General features: G+C 41.2%; 1 protein-coding gene across 1 annotated transcript in view; it reads right to left on the bottom strand.

Moving 5' to 3' along the window:
• The window catches only part of LOC124606493, a 48,263-nt gene extending 41,719 nt beyond the window's left edge, over positions 1–6,544 (bottom strand). Inside the window, exon 1 of the mRNA XM_047138475.1 lies at positions 6,173–6,544. Coding sequence (XP_046994431.1) covers positions 6,173–6,544 — 372 coding nt within the window. The remainder of the gene's footprint in view (positions 1–6,172) is intronic.
• Positions 6,545–14,800: the final 8,256 nt, after the last annotated feature.

The raw sequence follows: 14,800 nt of genomic DNA on the forward strand, positions 1-14,800 counted from the left end.
ATATTTTCCAGATCTTCTACATCACGAGATAGTCCCTGAGGTAGACGTGACAAAGCGTCAGCAACTATGTTGTCTTTACCTTTTATGTATGTTATTTCGAACGAGTATTTCTGCAAGGTCATTGCCGCGTTAATCGTGGATGTACGAGATTAACGCCTTATGGTCAGTGTATACCTTTACATGTCATCGAAAAATATAATATTTACATTTGTTAAAAGCCCATATAATTCCCAGAGTACCAACTCTGTCGCTGAATAAGTACATTCACACTCATTTAGACTTCGACTGACAAAACCAATAATTTTTACATCTTGGTTGTCCCCAGTTCCTCTTACCTGAAAAGTAAATGCTCCAAGCCCTGTGCATGATGCATCGCTTACGATACAGAAATCTTCGTTAAGATCAGGATGACTCAAAACATTTGAGTTAAGTTCATTGCTAGTAGTATCATATTGTTCACACACTAACTGGATCTTGGGTCCTGAACAATGTTTATTGTACAGGGTGTACATACAGTCTGGGCACACTTTCAGTTATTTATTGCACAAGAACCAAAGATTGTACAGATATCAAAAAAAGCTTACACACTACTTAGCCTAAATTATCCTAAGGACAAACACACACATCCATGCCCAAGGGAGGACTCGAACCTCTGCCGGAACCAGCCGCACAGTCCATGACTGCAGCACCTAAGACCACTCGGCTAATCCCGCACAGCTACAGATACTATACATATGTCATTCTGAAGAGAAATCCTGAAAGCTTTTTTTCATGTATACTGCCACAGCGTAGTTTGGGAATTTGCTGATAGTCAGTGCTATTCGCAAACGTGGCGAGTTCGGCTGTCGAGCGAGATTTGTGTGTGTTGGAGTTTGACAGAAACAAGTGTGCTACAGCTGTGCAACGGTTGTTTAGAACCAAGTACAGTTAGAAATCCACCAATAAGGAAGGCCATTTACCATTGGCACAACAAATTCGTTAAGACAGGTTGCTTGTGCCCGGCAAAGAGAAGCGGACATCCCAGTGTGAGTGAAGTGAATGTGGAGCGTGTATGAGATACATTCATAAGGAGTCCAAAAAAATCAGTGCATCGTGCATCATGTGAACTCTAAATGGCTGCAATGACTGTGTGGAAAGTCTTGTGGCAGAAGCTGCCTATGAAACCATTCAAATTGGAGCTAGTGCAGAAGCTCAATGATGACGACAAAGACAAGCGTTTTGAGTTTTGTTCACAGTTGCAACAACTGAATGAGGATGGGGATGGCATTGTTGATCACTTAATTTTTAGTGACGAAGCCACTTCTCACACTAATGGGAAAGTGAACAGGCATAACTGTCAAATCTGGGGTACAAAGCATCCACACGAATGCATTTAATTTGAGCCTGATTCCCCAAAGGTAAATGTTTTTTATGCCTTTTCATGTCAAAAACTGTACGGGTAATTCTTCTTTGCAGAGAGCACTGTCACTGGATATTCCTGTTTGAACATGTTGCAGCAATGGCTGATGCCTCAGATGCAATTGGACTCTCTGTTCATCTTTAAGCAGGATGGGGCTCCACCCCAGTTTCATCATGAAGTTTCTGGGTACCTGAATACGGAACTGCTGCATCGATGGATCGGCCGTTCTACAGAAGATGTAGCTGAACGAAGCAATCTTGTTAGAACAATGTTCAATGTTTTGTTGTTATACTCTATAGTAGTTCGAGTGTATGTTATATGAATTTTGAAATGAAAAGTGCTGCATCAACTTCAAACTAAACAACTTTTCACATAATAAAATCTATAACACATAAGCGCTCTTGCTAATGTGCTGCCACTATCCACTGCTGCACCTTACCTTTTCTGTTTTCCTCTCTTAAATTCTCCTTTTCATTTTCTCATCAGATAAATTTTACTTTTCCGTTGCAGTGGCTCTCCGAACATCAACAGTTTTGCAGCATGTTATAACAAATAAAATAAACATTAGTACACAATTACAATACTCCTGTCATGCTCGCCAATTATTAGACATATTCATAAAATGAAATAAATATTCTTATTACAGGTTTTTGTTGTGGCCTCTCAAATACATTTTCTACAGTCGCCGGACAAGGAAACACGAGACTTTAGTATCTAAAAGATACAGCTCCTGGTCTGAAAGGTCACATATTAGTTTAGAATAATTTCTTAATTTTCTCATTTTACAGATTTATAAACATCTTTTGATGATTTATTCTTCTATTCATTATCATTATTATTTATATCGTCCTCAGATTACTTGATGAGATTGATTAATTGTTCTTTATTAAGTTCAGAATAACTTTTAAAATTTTTCTCTTTACAAATTTCATAAAATTCTTTTAAAGAATTTTCATTCAGATCGTTATCATTATTATTAATATCGTCAACAGGATTTACAATATGTTGAACTAATTTTTCTTTATTAAGTTTAGAATAATTTTAAATTTTTTCGTTTTACAATTTGTTCGAAGTTTTTTATAGTTTTATATTTTGCACTCCGTCTTCAGGCCACTGGTGGCCCATCGGGACCATCCGACCGCCGTATCATCCTCAGCTGAGGATGCGGATAGGAGGGGCGTGTGGTCAGCACACCACTCTCCCAGTCGTTATGATGGTTTTCTTCGACCGGAGCCGCTACTATTTGGTCGAATAGCTCCTCAATTGGCGTCACGGGGCTGAGTGCACCCCGAAAAATGGCAATAGCGCATGGCGGCTGGATGGTCACCCATCCAAGTGCCGGCCTCGCCCGACAGCGTTTAACTTCGGTGATCTCATGGGAACCGGTGTATCCACTGTGGCAAGACTGTTGCCAGTTTTATATCTTAGCTCACTCTTATTCATTTCCTTCTTATTAAAATATTCAATACAACACTAAGAGATCTTATCTAGCTACATTTAAATAATCTTTTCTTTAGAATGATTTTCTAAATCGCTATTACTCAATCTACAATTTTCTTTACAGTAGCTTTCTAGCTACAGGTTTTTGAGCTACAGGTAACATCAGACTGAGGCAAATACAAACAAGCTACTTAACATTCAAAATATAGACAGAGGAATATTATGATGAAAATTGTTTAGTACATGAAGTAAAAGGCAATATTTTATCTGGCAGCAGCAGACATGGTAACATTTTGTCTACATAAGAGCTTAGAAGTACAGTTTAAAGACTGGAAACGCCATAATAGAATTAAAAAGGGAGCTGAATAACTCAGTGAATGGACAAACGGCATAAAGTGGAAAGTAGCCAATATAAACCATTTAACAAAATTATGAGTTGACTTACAAAAAATATTTTGGTAACTGCACAAGGAAACACGATATAAAATATCAAGTAATGGTTTTATACCGCTGAAGAACCTTTTATTATGTAATTGTTGCTGCTCATTAAGAATTAGGCCATCATTTCGAGAAAGATGTTTAAAAATTTCTCATTCTTCGAGAATATCTAATCCACATCCTTTCTTCTCAGTTTGCAAAATGTTGATATCATGAACAGCTTTAGGTGCATGACCTGTAATCAGAAGGTGGTCGGCAAAAGATGAATTTTGGGTGCCAATGCCATTTTTTCTTAAAAGATGCTCTTTGTGTCTGACTGTAAAGGCACAACCTGTTTGTCCTACGAAGTAAGAAGAGCAGGTGTCACAAAGAATCTTATAGACACCAGAGTTTTCCAAAGGGGAAATAGTCGATTTTAACCCTCGAGCAGGCTGCCGATTTTCGTAACACAAGCAGGCGCAAGGTGCACTTTATACACATGTAGTTAAAAGCTGTCTATAAATAGTAGAGTGAAAGAAAGCGTTTTTATGAAATTTTGGGTGCATGAAAGACGTAGGTACGATCTGATCGATATATGTTTCTTTATGAAAAACATTAAATGAGATTTTTTTAAAATCCATAGCTTTTTATTTTTTGATTAAATGAAATTTTCAATCGTCAGTACAGATAAACATGATTTGTCAGAACTTATTTATAAAGAAAAACTTTAATAGATTTTTATTTTATTAATTTAATGAAAATTTCGCTTGTTGGTGTAGATAAATTTTTAAATGTGGGATGCAGTAATTTTAAAAATATGCTCTTTGGTCCAGTCTGGTAGTACAAGTTATGGAAAATGCTTGTTACTGCTAAGGGTGCTAAAAGATATTTTCAGGTCCATAATATAAATAAGCAACAATTGAGGAATTTTGTTTTCTTGTTAATCTTTTTATGGTAGGCATAAAGTGTCCCTCCCCCCGCCAATCCCCCTCCTTGGTAATGCACATTATGGAAAATGTGTTGGTATTGCTAGGGTTAAGGATAAGGGCTGGTGTGCCACCCAGTCTGAAGTTTGTTTTAGGCGGTTTTCCAAATTCCACTACGTGTATTCCTGGCTGGGCCCCAAGTCCCAGCTCAGTTGCATGATTCACAAACATTGGTGTGCCGCCCAGTCTGAAGTTTGTTTTAGGTGGTTTCCCACATCCCACTAGGTGTACAAGGTGTGACAATAAAGTAATGAGACTGATTTTCCTTGCAAGATATGGCAACCCTGCAAGCTTGCGTAGGCACAATATCTTTGACCTTGGTCTATAAGCTGCTTCTAGTCCAAGTGGCACATCGATGCAACTGCTCAGTCGTGAGTTCTGCTGCAATAAGTTAACACTTGTTTGTGTCTCTCATCACAGAAATGGGACCGCATAATATTGCACAACGGTATGCCATTTCTTTTTGTGTTAAATTGGGTGAAAACGCAACGACAACTTACGGTAAGCTTCAGAAGGCTTTTGGGAGTAGGTTATGTCAAGAGCTGAAGTTTTTCGTTGGCATAAAATGTTTATTGAAGGCAAAACGAGTGGTGAAGATGAAGACTGCAGTGGACGACCATCAACGTCACGGACGGATGTCAACTTGGCCAGGGTGGGTGAACTCATACGATCTGATCCAAGATTATCTGTGAAAATGATTGCAGAAGAATTGAACATCAGTCAAGAAACGGTTCGTCTAATAATAACTGAAGATTTTGGTATGAGAAAGATTTGTGCAAAAATGGTCCACAAAAATCTCACACCACAACAGCGAGAAACACGGAAAAATGTGGCAGCCGATCTGTTAGAGCAAACGGAAATCAATACAGAATGGTTCAGCCGTGTTATCACTGGTGATGAAAGTTGGGTTTCTCAGTACGATCCAGAGAAAAAACGCCAAAGATCGCAATGGTGCTCAAAGGGATCACCCAGACCAAAAAAAGCTCACATGACAAAGTCAAAAGTGAAATGCATGCTTGTGTGCTTCTTTGATTCCAAGGGGATTGTTTGTCCTGGACACACAGTTAACCAATATTACTACAAAGAAGTTTTAGAAATACTTCATGAAAGAGTTCTTTGTGTCCGTGCCAACATTGCTGATAGTCGGACTCTGCATCACGATAATGCACCAACCCATACTGCTCTGTCAGTACAGCAATTTTTAACCTCAAAACAAATTTCAGTACTACCACAGCCACCTTATTCGCCAGATAACGCTCCGTGTGACTTTTTTCTATTCCCAAGAGTCAAAATGTCGGGCGAGGGACACTATTTTCAAACAACACAAGATGTCCAAAAAGCTGTGACGAGGGTCTTGGAGGATATTACACAAGATGAGTTCCAGAAATGTTACCATCAATGGCAGAAGCGCTGGAAAAAGTCTGTGCATTCAGGAGGGAACTACTTTGAAGGAGACAACACTAAACTTGACTAAAATGGTAAGCAACATTTTTTTGACATCAGTATCAAAATGGTTAAAATGGCTCTGAGCACTATGGGACTCAACATCTTAGGTCATCAGTCCCCTAGAACTTAGAACTACTTAAACCTAACTAACCTAAGGACATCACACACACCCATGCCCGAGGCAGGATTCGAACCTTCGATCGTAGCAGTCCCGCGGTTCCGGACTGCAGCGCCAGAACCGCTAGACCACCGCGGCCGGCCCGACATCAGTATCATTACTTTATTGTCGCACCTCGTATGTTCACTATTGGTGAAAGTATTTTTTTTCTTGCGAAATAGTGTGGTATTTCATATTTTAATAACAGTTATTTGGTATTGGGTAACGCAAAAACTATGAAAGTCCACTGATAACTGTGATTCTCGCAATTAAGGCAAATACTGTATAGAGCGCTGCGCAAAACAGGTAGCCAGTTGGTACGCTTACCTGGTTGAGTGATGAACAAAATTCATCGAACGCCTTGTTCACATTATCTGTTGCCACCGGCCCTGATCTTGAGACGAGCACATTCAGGCCGGCGGTGCCGGGCAAAACGCTGCTGAGAACGCGGAAGAACTCCCTGCCGCCCGTTTTGAGCAGCCTGCCCATGGCGCCCCTCAAACCCCTGAAGCGCTGCACACCTTTCCTGACGATCGCTACCAGGCGTGGGGGTGGGCCGACTTGGGTGCTCACATTCAGCGCGCCGCTGCGCCCGAACGCTTTCAGTTCCGCGCTGCCGTTGACACCGAGTGTCGCAAGCACTGCGGGCGCGACCACGAGCCCAACCAGGCCGAGAACCGACACGTGCTGCGACGCCATACCCGCACCAACTCGCCGCTCGTCGCTGGTACTGTCTTATAGCGGGAATGCCGTCACGGTCGATCGCCACTGGCGTGAACGGCTTTTACTACCTACTCTTACCAAGTTTACGTTCCGTACCAACAGCAATAAACGGCTCCTCAACTTGGCCATTCTGCAACTGAGGTTGTGCGAATTTTATGGTAGCACACGGCTTTATGTTGTTTTGAAAGTGATACGTTTCGTGAAATCTGTCTAGCTCACATTTAAAACCTTTTTTAAAAATTTTCTTCTCTTCTAGTCATTCACTCATAATCGGTCAAAATATTTACACACTTTGTAAAAACGCTGTTTACCTCCGTATTCAAATTAACCAAAGCACACAGTAGAAGTACAAATATTAGCCTATGCTTGTGACCGTACGTGGCCGAGCGGCTGCTACGGTCGCAGGTTCGAATCCTGTCTCGGGCATGGATGTGTGTGATATCCTTAGGTTAGTTAGGTTTCAGTAGTTTTAAGTCTAGGGGACTGATGCCCTCAGATAGTCCCATAGTGCTTAGAGCCATTTGAACCATTTTGTGGCCGTACATGTACTATTGATGCAATATTATGCATTGGAGGGGACTTCAAAAGGTGAGTTAAACATTGTTATAGCAAGCTAAGTATCTTTTATGGTAAACAAGTGGGGGAAGGAGGAAGGAAAGAAAAGGGCACTTTATATGGAATCAGCGGCGACAAATGAAAATGTGAGCCGGGCTGGGATTAGAACTCGGCATTTCCTGTTTACTTCGCAGCTGCGTTAACTACTGCACTATCCATACACATCGTTCAGAGTAATTGCGCCGACTACCTCAGCACGCCTCCCGGCCGATCGACATTCCCATCTAGCGCCACCTTTCCCCAGTTCTCGTTCGTGTCCTCAATCCTCGCTGCTTTGAGATTCCCACACGAGATCTAATGTAATTCTCCATACGCAATGTAGGTGGTGGATTCATTGCCCATCCAGGCGAACCAGTTGTATGGATGCATGTAGAGAAAGAACAGACACCATTCATTCATATAAAAAAAACACGTCTGACACAGATACATGGCGCCGTTTTTCAACAGTCACATCTGTGAGCAACGTTCGGAACGTACTATCAAATGTTAAACTCTTCGACGATAGAAATCTATTCCTTGGTCACGCACCTATTCGAGAACCCCTGCTTGAATGACGTCGTTCGAAAATCTCTCCCCCCCCCCCCCCCCCGGCCTCCCTGATGTTCTTCGTTGATTTGATTACCCCGAGCCGCGCGGGATTAGCCGAGCGGTCTCAGGCGCTGCAGTCAAGGTTACTAAATAATAAGGTTCGGCAGTAAGCGCTCTGCTCTGCCATTGGCTGGCCTAGTGACGTCAGCGTGGAAGCAAGCGCTCACAAGCAGACGACACAGCATGCGCGTTTACGTCAAGTTTTTGGCAGAAGATTTTGTTTATACCAGAAATGAGATGTCTAAACTGCTTTTCTGCTGCTGAAATATTACAGTTAAAACTGATGAGTTATATTCTTTCACAGCTTATGCCTCACACATCGGTAAAATGTCAGATCACAACCACACTGACACACATTTGAAATTCGAAACCTCGGCTCAAATAAATCAGAAACTATTCATTCAATCGCATTGAAATGAAATTACTTAAGAGCTCGAAGTTGCACACACTTGTTTGTAAGAACAGCATTCCTTCTTTATAAAGCCGCTATAGTATTCATTAAAGTAACTTTATCTGTGTCTCAAAAAAAAAAAAAAAAAACTGTCATCTGTACATGTGCTCTTATTATGATGTTTCTTATTTGGTGACAGCTTTTCCAGAGTTCCCAGAGATTTCTTATGTAGTTCTCGTTTCTTATACCGTTTGGTTCTGTCTTCTGTTGCGGGTGACACATTGACAGTCGCACTACTGCACGGCAAATTGCGCGAAGGAACTGCATCTGGCTTGAGCATTCTTTTTCGGGGCAAATTAAGCAATTCAGACCGTAAATCCCTTAAGTAAACTGTTTCTGCGAAATGACGAGAACATATTCTTGCATGCGCAACATTTACACTGCCTTTCCCTCAACATTTCGACGACCATAGTTTTTGTAATGTTTCGTTACGCGGGAAACTGTGATACATTACGTAAGTTCACTTTGTGCTCCAATTGTAGGAAAAACAGCCTGTTACAGCACAGCCTGGCATTGTAAAAATTAATTTTCTCACTCACTTGTAGATTCTCCAATAAGAATTTCACAGGACGAACCATAAACTACAGAGCTGGCGAACACAATGTTGATTCCGCTGTCCACTATCGCTAACTATTTCAGTTCCGAATCAAATATCAATTACAGCAAAAACCGTTAACACTCCAGAATTCCGAATGTTTCCGCTGTTGACTGAGTACCTCAGAAGAAAGAACTCAATCAAAATACTCCTTCAAACACAAAACAACTCAAGAAAAACAATCACACGCTATTCGAACTGTGTACTGTTTGGCACAGCTGCTTCCACCGTGACGTCATGCGCACAACTGAGAAAACACGTTGCTTTCTGCGCATAGGTTTCTGCGCCCCCCTGGCTGCAGTCATGGATTGTGCGGCTGATCCCGGCGGAGGTTCGAGTCCTCCCTTGCGCATGGGTGTGTGTGTTTGTCCTTAGGATGATTTAGGTTAAGTAGTGTGTAAGCTTAGGGACTGATGACCTTAGCAGTTAAGTCCCGTAAGATTTCACACACATTTGAACATTTGATTTGATTGCCCCGACATTGTCCTCTGTGGTCGATCATCACCCACGTCTATGCTTCCTTGATCAAATTGTTGGCATGATTTCAGTGTGTCTGGGCGTGACACTGTATTTTATCCATATACCGACACAATTTCACGGCGAATCTGTCTGCAAGTTAGACGTTTAGCTCACAAGGATCGCACTACCCCGCGTACTTCTAAGTACGTTTCTAGTTGCCATGCCGTTTCACTCTCAAAATATAATGCATCTGTTATCAGTATCGCAGCAGAACTACGCAAGAAACCCGGCAAATTTATTCTCTTCTGGCAATGTGGCACTCCCGTTGCACTATGGTATTTCTGTGGTATTTCTGCGCAGTTTTAAAACAATCAATGGAATTCCTGAGGTAGGTAATACAGCAATAGTATAGCGCACGTCTGGCGGCGTACATGTTGCATCACTAACGATTTCTCAAAATGTCCATTTCTTGGAGATGGAAGTGAGAGTCAGGCTATTAAGAACATATTCAGCCAAGAAAAATAAATTATGTCAGTTTTAAAGGCACATTTGCATGTTGAGCTTTTATTAGCAAAAAAAGACGTAATTATAAGTAATGAAATAAACAAAAATTTGAGCCATAGATATAGTCCACGGCTGTGTAAATATTGTATGCAGCCGCTGGAAACATTTGAAGATTTTTGATCGTCATATTATTGGCCAAAGAGGAAGAGTCACCTTTTGTTTTCTACGTCTTGTCCAGATCGCACATATTGGCATACCGCCATTAGTACTACATTATTTTATTAACATATTGAAGAGTTACAACCAAACGGCGCTCGTAATTACGTAATGTAAGTGTCATTCCAATTGTGTTTATTTCAGAATATACTGTTATTACTAACCCATGTATGTTTTATTTTATGTCTTTAGTCATTGTAAGATTGTTGGGTGACTCAGTATGGGAAAATGTTCCGTACTTCCATGCAAAAAGTCGTCCAGCTCGATCCACCGTCATCTTCGGTTGGTGTTTCTTCACGAAGTCCGATTCGCCACAGAGAGAAGAAACACGGGTAAAAATATATAAACGGACTTTTAACGAAAATGCCATGCTCAAGTGGCGAGATTTTGCCTGAAACGTATTTTACCAATCCATAAACTTAATTAATATCTATTTAATATTCATTACTATAATGCGTTGTATTGTCTCGATCCAGTTACGAATGAACCAAAAAAAATTATTAAATTGGCGATTTTGTGTCTGGACACATTGTTATACATACTATGTTGTCTTCCTTTTGTTACATGTTTATTGGAAACTACAAACGGCGTACGAGACTGGAATACATTGAAGTAAGACAAATCACTGGATTGTATGTCGACACCTGAAATTACGCTGCAATCGCTGATACAATGTAAGGCACCACATCTGTACAGCAGCAATCTTGCCCAAGCGCTTTGTATTTTCGTAGCTTGCTTAGTAGATCTATCACAATTTTCCGTTACCGTAGTAATGATTTTAAGCTACATCGCGGTTTCCAAAATTATTTTCATTATTCATACAGTGCAACAATACAGTTTTATCAGTTCACAATATGGCCGAACTTAGTTCTGTTCGACGTAATGTGGCGTGCAGCCATTAGTATTCAAAATTCCACCATTACTTTCGACACTTAATTTTCTTGTTCAGGCATTGTCGCAAAGTGAGATTAATTTTTTCATTTATTCTGATTATTCATACAAGTTTAAATTTTTATTGTGTCATACATTACGTGTGGCGTGGTCAGTACCAGAAAACAATTAGCGAAGATGGAGAACCAGAGACTCCAACACAGACGCAATCCGACTCTGACATACCATTAAATAATACAAGTGAAGTTACGGTTGACTCGAACACTAACGAGCGACATATTATTGACTATTCTGGTGACGCAAATTTAGAAAATAGACCGTCTACCAGTAATATGCCTAAATCTAGTTCCGAACCCATTTTGGTGTCTGACGTCATATCTAACGACGTGGTGGGGCGGAACAGTTGCACATCGCTAGCATTGCCAGTATGTTCGATGCTATTATGAAACAAATGACACAAAATAAACAGGACATTGACGCACGTGTCGATCAACAGATGACGTCTATTAAGCGCCACACTGAAAACAGCTCATGACGAGATAAAAACACAACATGATGAAATTAAATCAGATTTAGCTGCACTTAAAACGTCAAACGACATTTCGTGTAGCCGTGTTGAGGAGATAAACAATTGACTGACTGGACAAGTGTCCGTCCTCAACGCGAAATTTTCAGAGTTTTCATTACTACAAGAAAACACAAAGATGTGACAGGTATCCAAGCACAAGTGAACAATCTCAGTAAAACATGCGAGTCTGTAATTACTCAGATAAATCTTATCCGGCAGTGCATGATGCTATAAAAACACGTACTGCCGATGTCGAAAACAAGGTTGACACAATTGACAAACAGCTTTCTGATAAAGTAAGACTACACACTGACAACCATTTCTCATGCAGCAATAGAGAATTTCGCAGTTCGATATAGCAAAAATATAAATATTTTGACGAGTGTTTTCAAGAAAAATTGCCGGCTGTTGTCCACGACAATGTCGCGGAATTTATACATAACAGCAAACACATAATCATTCAAACAGCACAATCTGCCGCTGTGCAATCGAGACAGTTTGACAGTTACGTAAAACCAGTCTGCAATGACGGTAATAGCAACCAAAACGCACAGTTTGGCAATGAACACAAGTACATTTATGACGCATACTCACCGCACACTACGTACTCACAACAATACGCACCTCGAAATGACACTGCATTGCAGTCGTGATAATTATCAACAACATTTCCCTTGACATTCGCCAGTTGAACCTTACAGTAATTATTCTGAAACTAAACATTACTATAATGGCAAGGAATATCAGAGCCTCATAAAACACAGACAATTTCAGCCATTTATACCTGAAAAAAGAACCGTACATCCTGTCACCTTTCTTAAAGCCTTCAGAAATACATTTCCTCGTACGTGGAGTGACCGTAGGAGGATATCTTATGTTGTTTATATCCAAGGCGACACAGTTGTATGGGCGTATAATGAAGCCGCCAGATGCGTCACGTACGAACAATTATTGTGGATCCTGAGCCATTCAATCATAAGAACGGCAATTCGCGCCGCTATTTTGAGAAATATTCAAATATGGGACATTTCCTTGACAAGCCGGTTGCATTGCCCGACATCCTCCGCGCAATGAAGGCAAGACTGCCATCTAACATCAAAGAAAAACTTCTGCACATCCCAGACAAAGACGCAGAGAATTTTCTCACGGTGCTCGATTCTGTTGATATACTTTACGAGGACCAGCGTTCCGCACGGCAAAACAATTGCTACAATGTTTACACCAGCGCTATGCAAAATATGCAGGGTAGCCAACCCAATTCCGGCGCGCCGGCTGCTGTAGGACACGCAAGCCAACAGAATCAACCGCTTCAAATGGTTCAGACAGAACCTACATGGTCAACACAGCACAAACAAAAATTATCATACTTCTTACCCTACGGGCGGCAACCCAAATAAGAGACAGCGCAACAGCAGCAACAACAACTACTACTACTACTACTACAACGGTAATAATAATTACTGTATCAGAATGGTAACAAAAATTTTAAGAGAAACGAGAATAACTATCAATACTCACAAAACCAGCAACAGAGCTGGAGTAACAACAAATACGCTGAACAGTGTCAGAACACTACGACACTACCGCAGCAAAACAATAATACAGTCCAGTGGCAATTGCCGCCGCCGTAAATGCAAACTTTGAACTGGAATGCATCTGCGAACCCGCAGATGAGTCAAAACATGAGAACGCAACGACCGCCACAGTTCGGAGGTAGGAATAAACAATACCCAAATGTAAATATTGTCTAAGTAACTAGTGATACTGGCCGGCCGGGGTGGCCGAGCGGTTCTAGGCGCTACAGTTTGGAACCGCGCGACCGCTACGGTCGCAGGTTCGAATCCTGCCTTGGGCATGGATGTGTGTGATGTCCTTATGTTAGTTAGGTTTAAGTAGTTCTAAGTTCTATGGGACTGATTACCTCAGAAGTTAAGTCCTATAGTGCTCAGAGCCACTTGAACCATTTGAACTAGTGATACTACACTTCCGTCTGTGCCTGCACCGCCTACAAATGTGACGACGTCAAACTAAAAACAGTCACTACTGTGCCCCAGGTCATGGCTGTGGAAGAAGTGGGGAGCGAGTTCAATTTAAATTTATTATTTGATACACCCACTTTGCAACGGCACAATGATCATGTACCTGACAGTTGGATATAGCAACCATTATTACTCAGAGGGTATAATCATGACAAAAACTTGTCTGATGAACTGTTACAGGAGAACATATAATGTTGTTTATCAGCCAATGAAACTGTTTTGGCCTTAACTACTAGTGTTGTGTGTGGTATTCCCACTACCATTATTCTGGACGCAGGAGCGGCTGTTAGAGTATTGTAATATGATTTTTATAATAATTTGTTTTACAAGAATGAGTTTGAATCAGTACCAGAGTGTCCTGTTCAGAACTGTAAAATTTTAACTGCCGTAGGCACTAAGTCTTCTACGGTTAAGAAATAGGTGTTTGTGACAGTCAAGGTAGGTAATGGAATCGTATAACGACCATTCCTCGTCGTCCAAAACCTGGTCACTAATTGTATTTTAGATTTAGATATATTGTGCGAGAAGGACAGCACTGTTGACTTCTCCCAAAGTAAATGTGTACTTAGAGATAGCCGGTCGCGGTGGTCTAGCGGTTCTAGGCGCTCAGTCCGGAACCGCGCGACTGCTACGGTCGCAGGTTCGAATCCTGCCTCGGGCATGGATGTGTGTGATGTCCTTAGGTTAGTTAGGTTTAAGTAGTTCTAAGTTCTAGGGGACTTATGACCACAGCGGTTGAGTCCCATAGTGCTCAGAGCTATTTGAACCATTTGAACCTAATGAACTCAAATTCGATCGTAAAGAAGAAACGATTGGACAACGCCGTTACCAAAACTTCCTTTTCAGTAAACAACACACGGTGAAAAAGTAAGGGAAGCCTGTGCGACGCTGTCTGCGGAAGCCAAAATTAGGAACAAAACTTATGCACGTACTGTCAAGAGGAAGCAGGAATTTAAAGCTGGTATGTTAGTGCTTTTGCGTACTCACCATAAGTCGTCTGCTCTTCAGCGGCGCAACGCGAAGTGGCGTCTGCTGTACGACGGTCCTTATGTTATTGTCAGCATTCCGCATCCTGATGCATATCTGCTGCAGCAACCTAAAACAAACAGAATTACTGGACTATATGCTCACCGTGAACTTATATACCATGCTCAACAGTTAACACATCTACGGATCATGCTTACGTTATACACAACTATCAAATACACGTACCTCACAATACTTCTACAGAGAAGCTACGTAGTATAAGAGTTTTATTTCAGCTGTTCTTGCCAGCAGCAGAAGGAGAAAGAAGAGATTCGTCTTC

The sequence above is a fragment of the Schistocerca americana genome, chromosome 3 (assembly GCF_021461395.2).
Source record: "Schistocerca americana isolate TAMUIC-IGC-003095 chromosome 3, iqSchAmer2.1, whole genome shotgun sequence".
NCBI classification, from domain to species: Eukaryota; Metazoa; Arthropoda; class Insecta; order Orthoptera; family Acrididae; genus Schistocerca; species Schistocerca americana.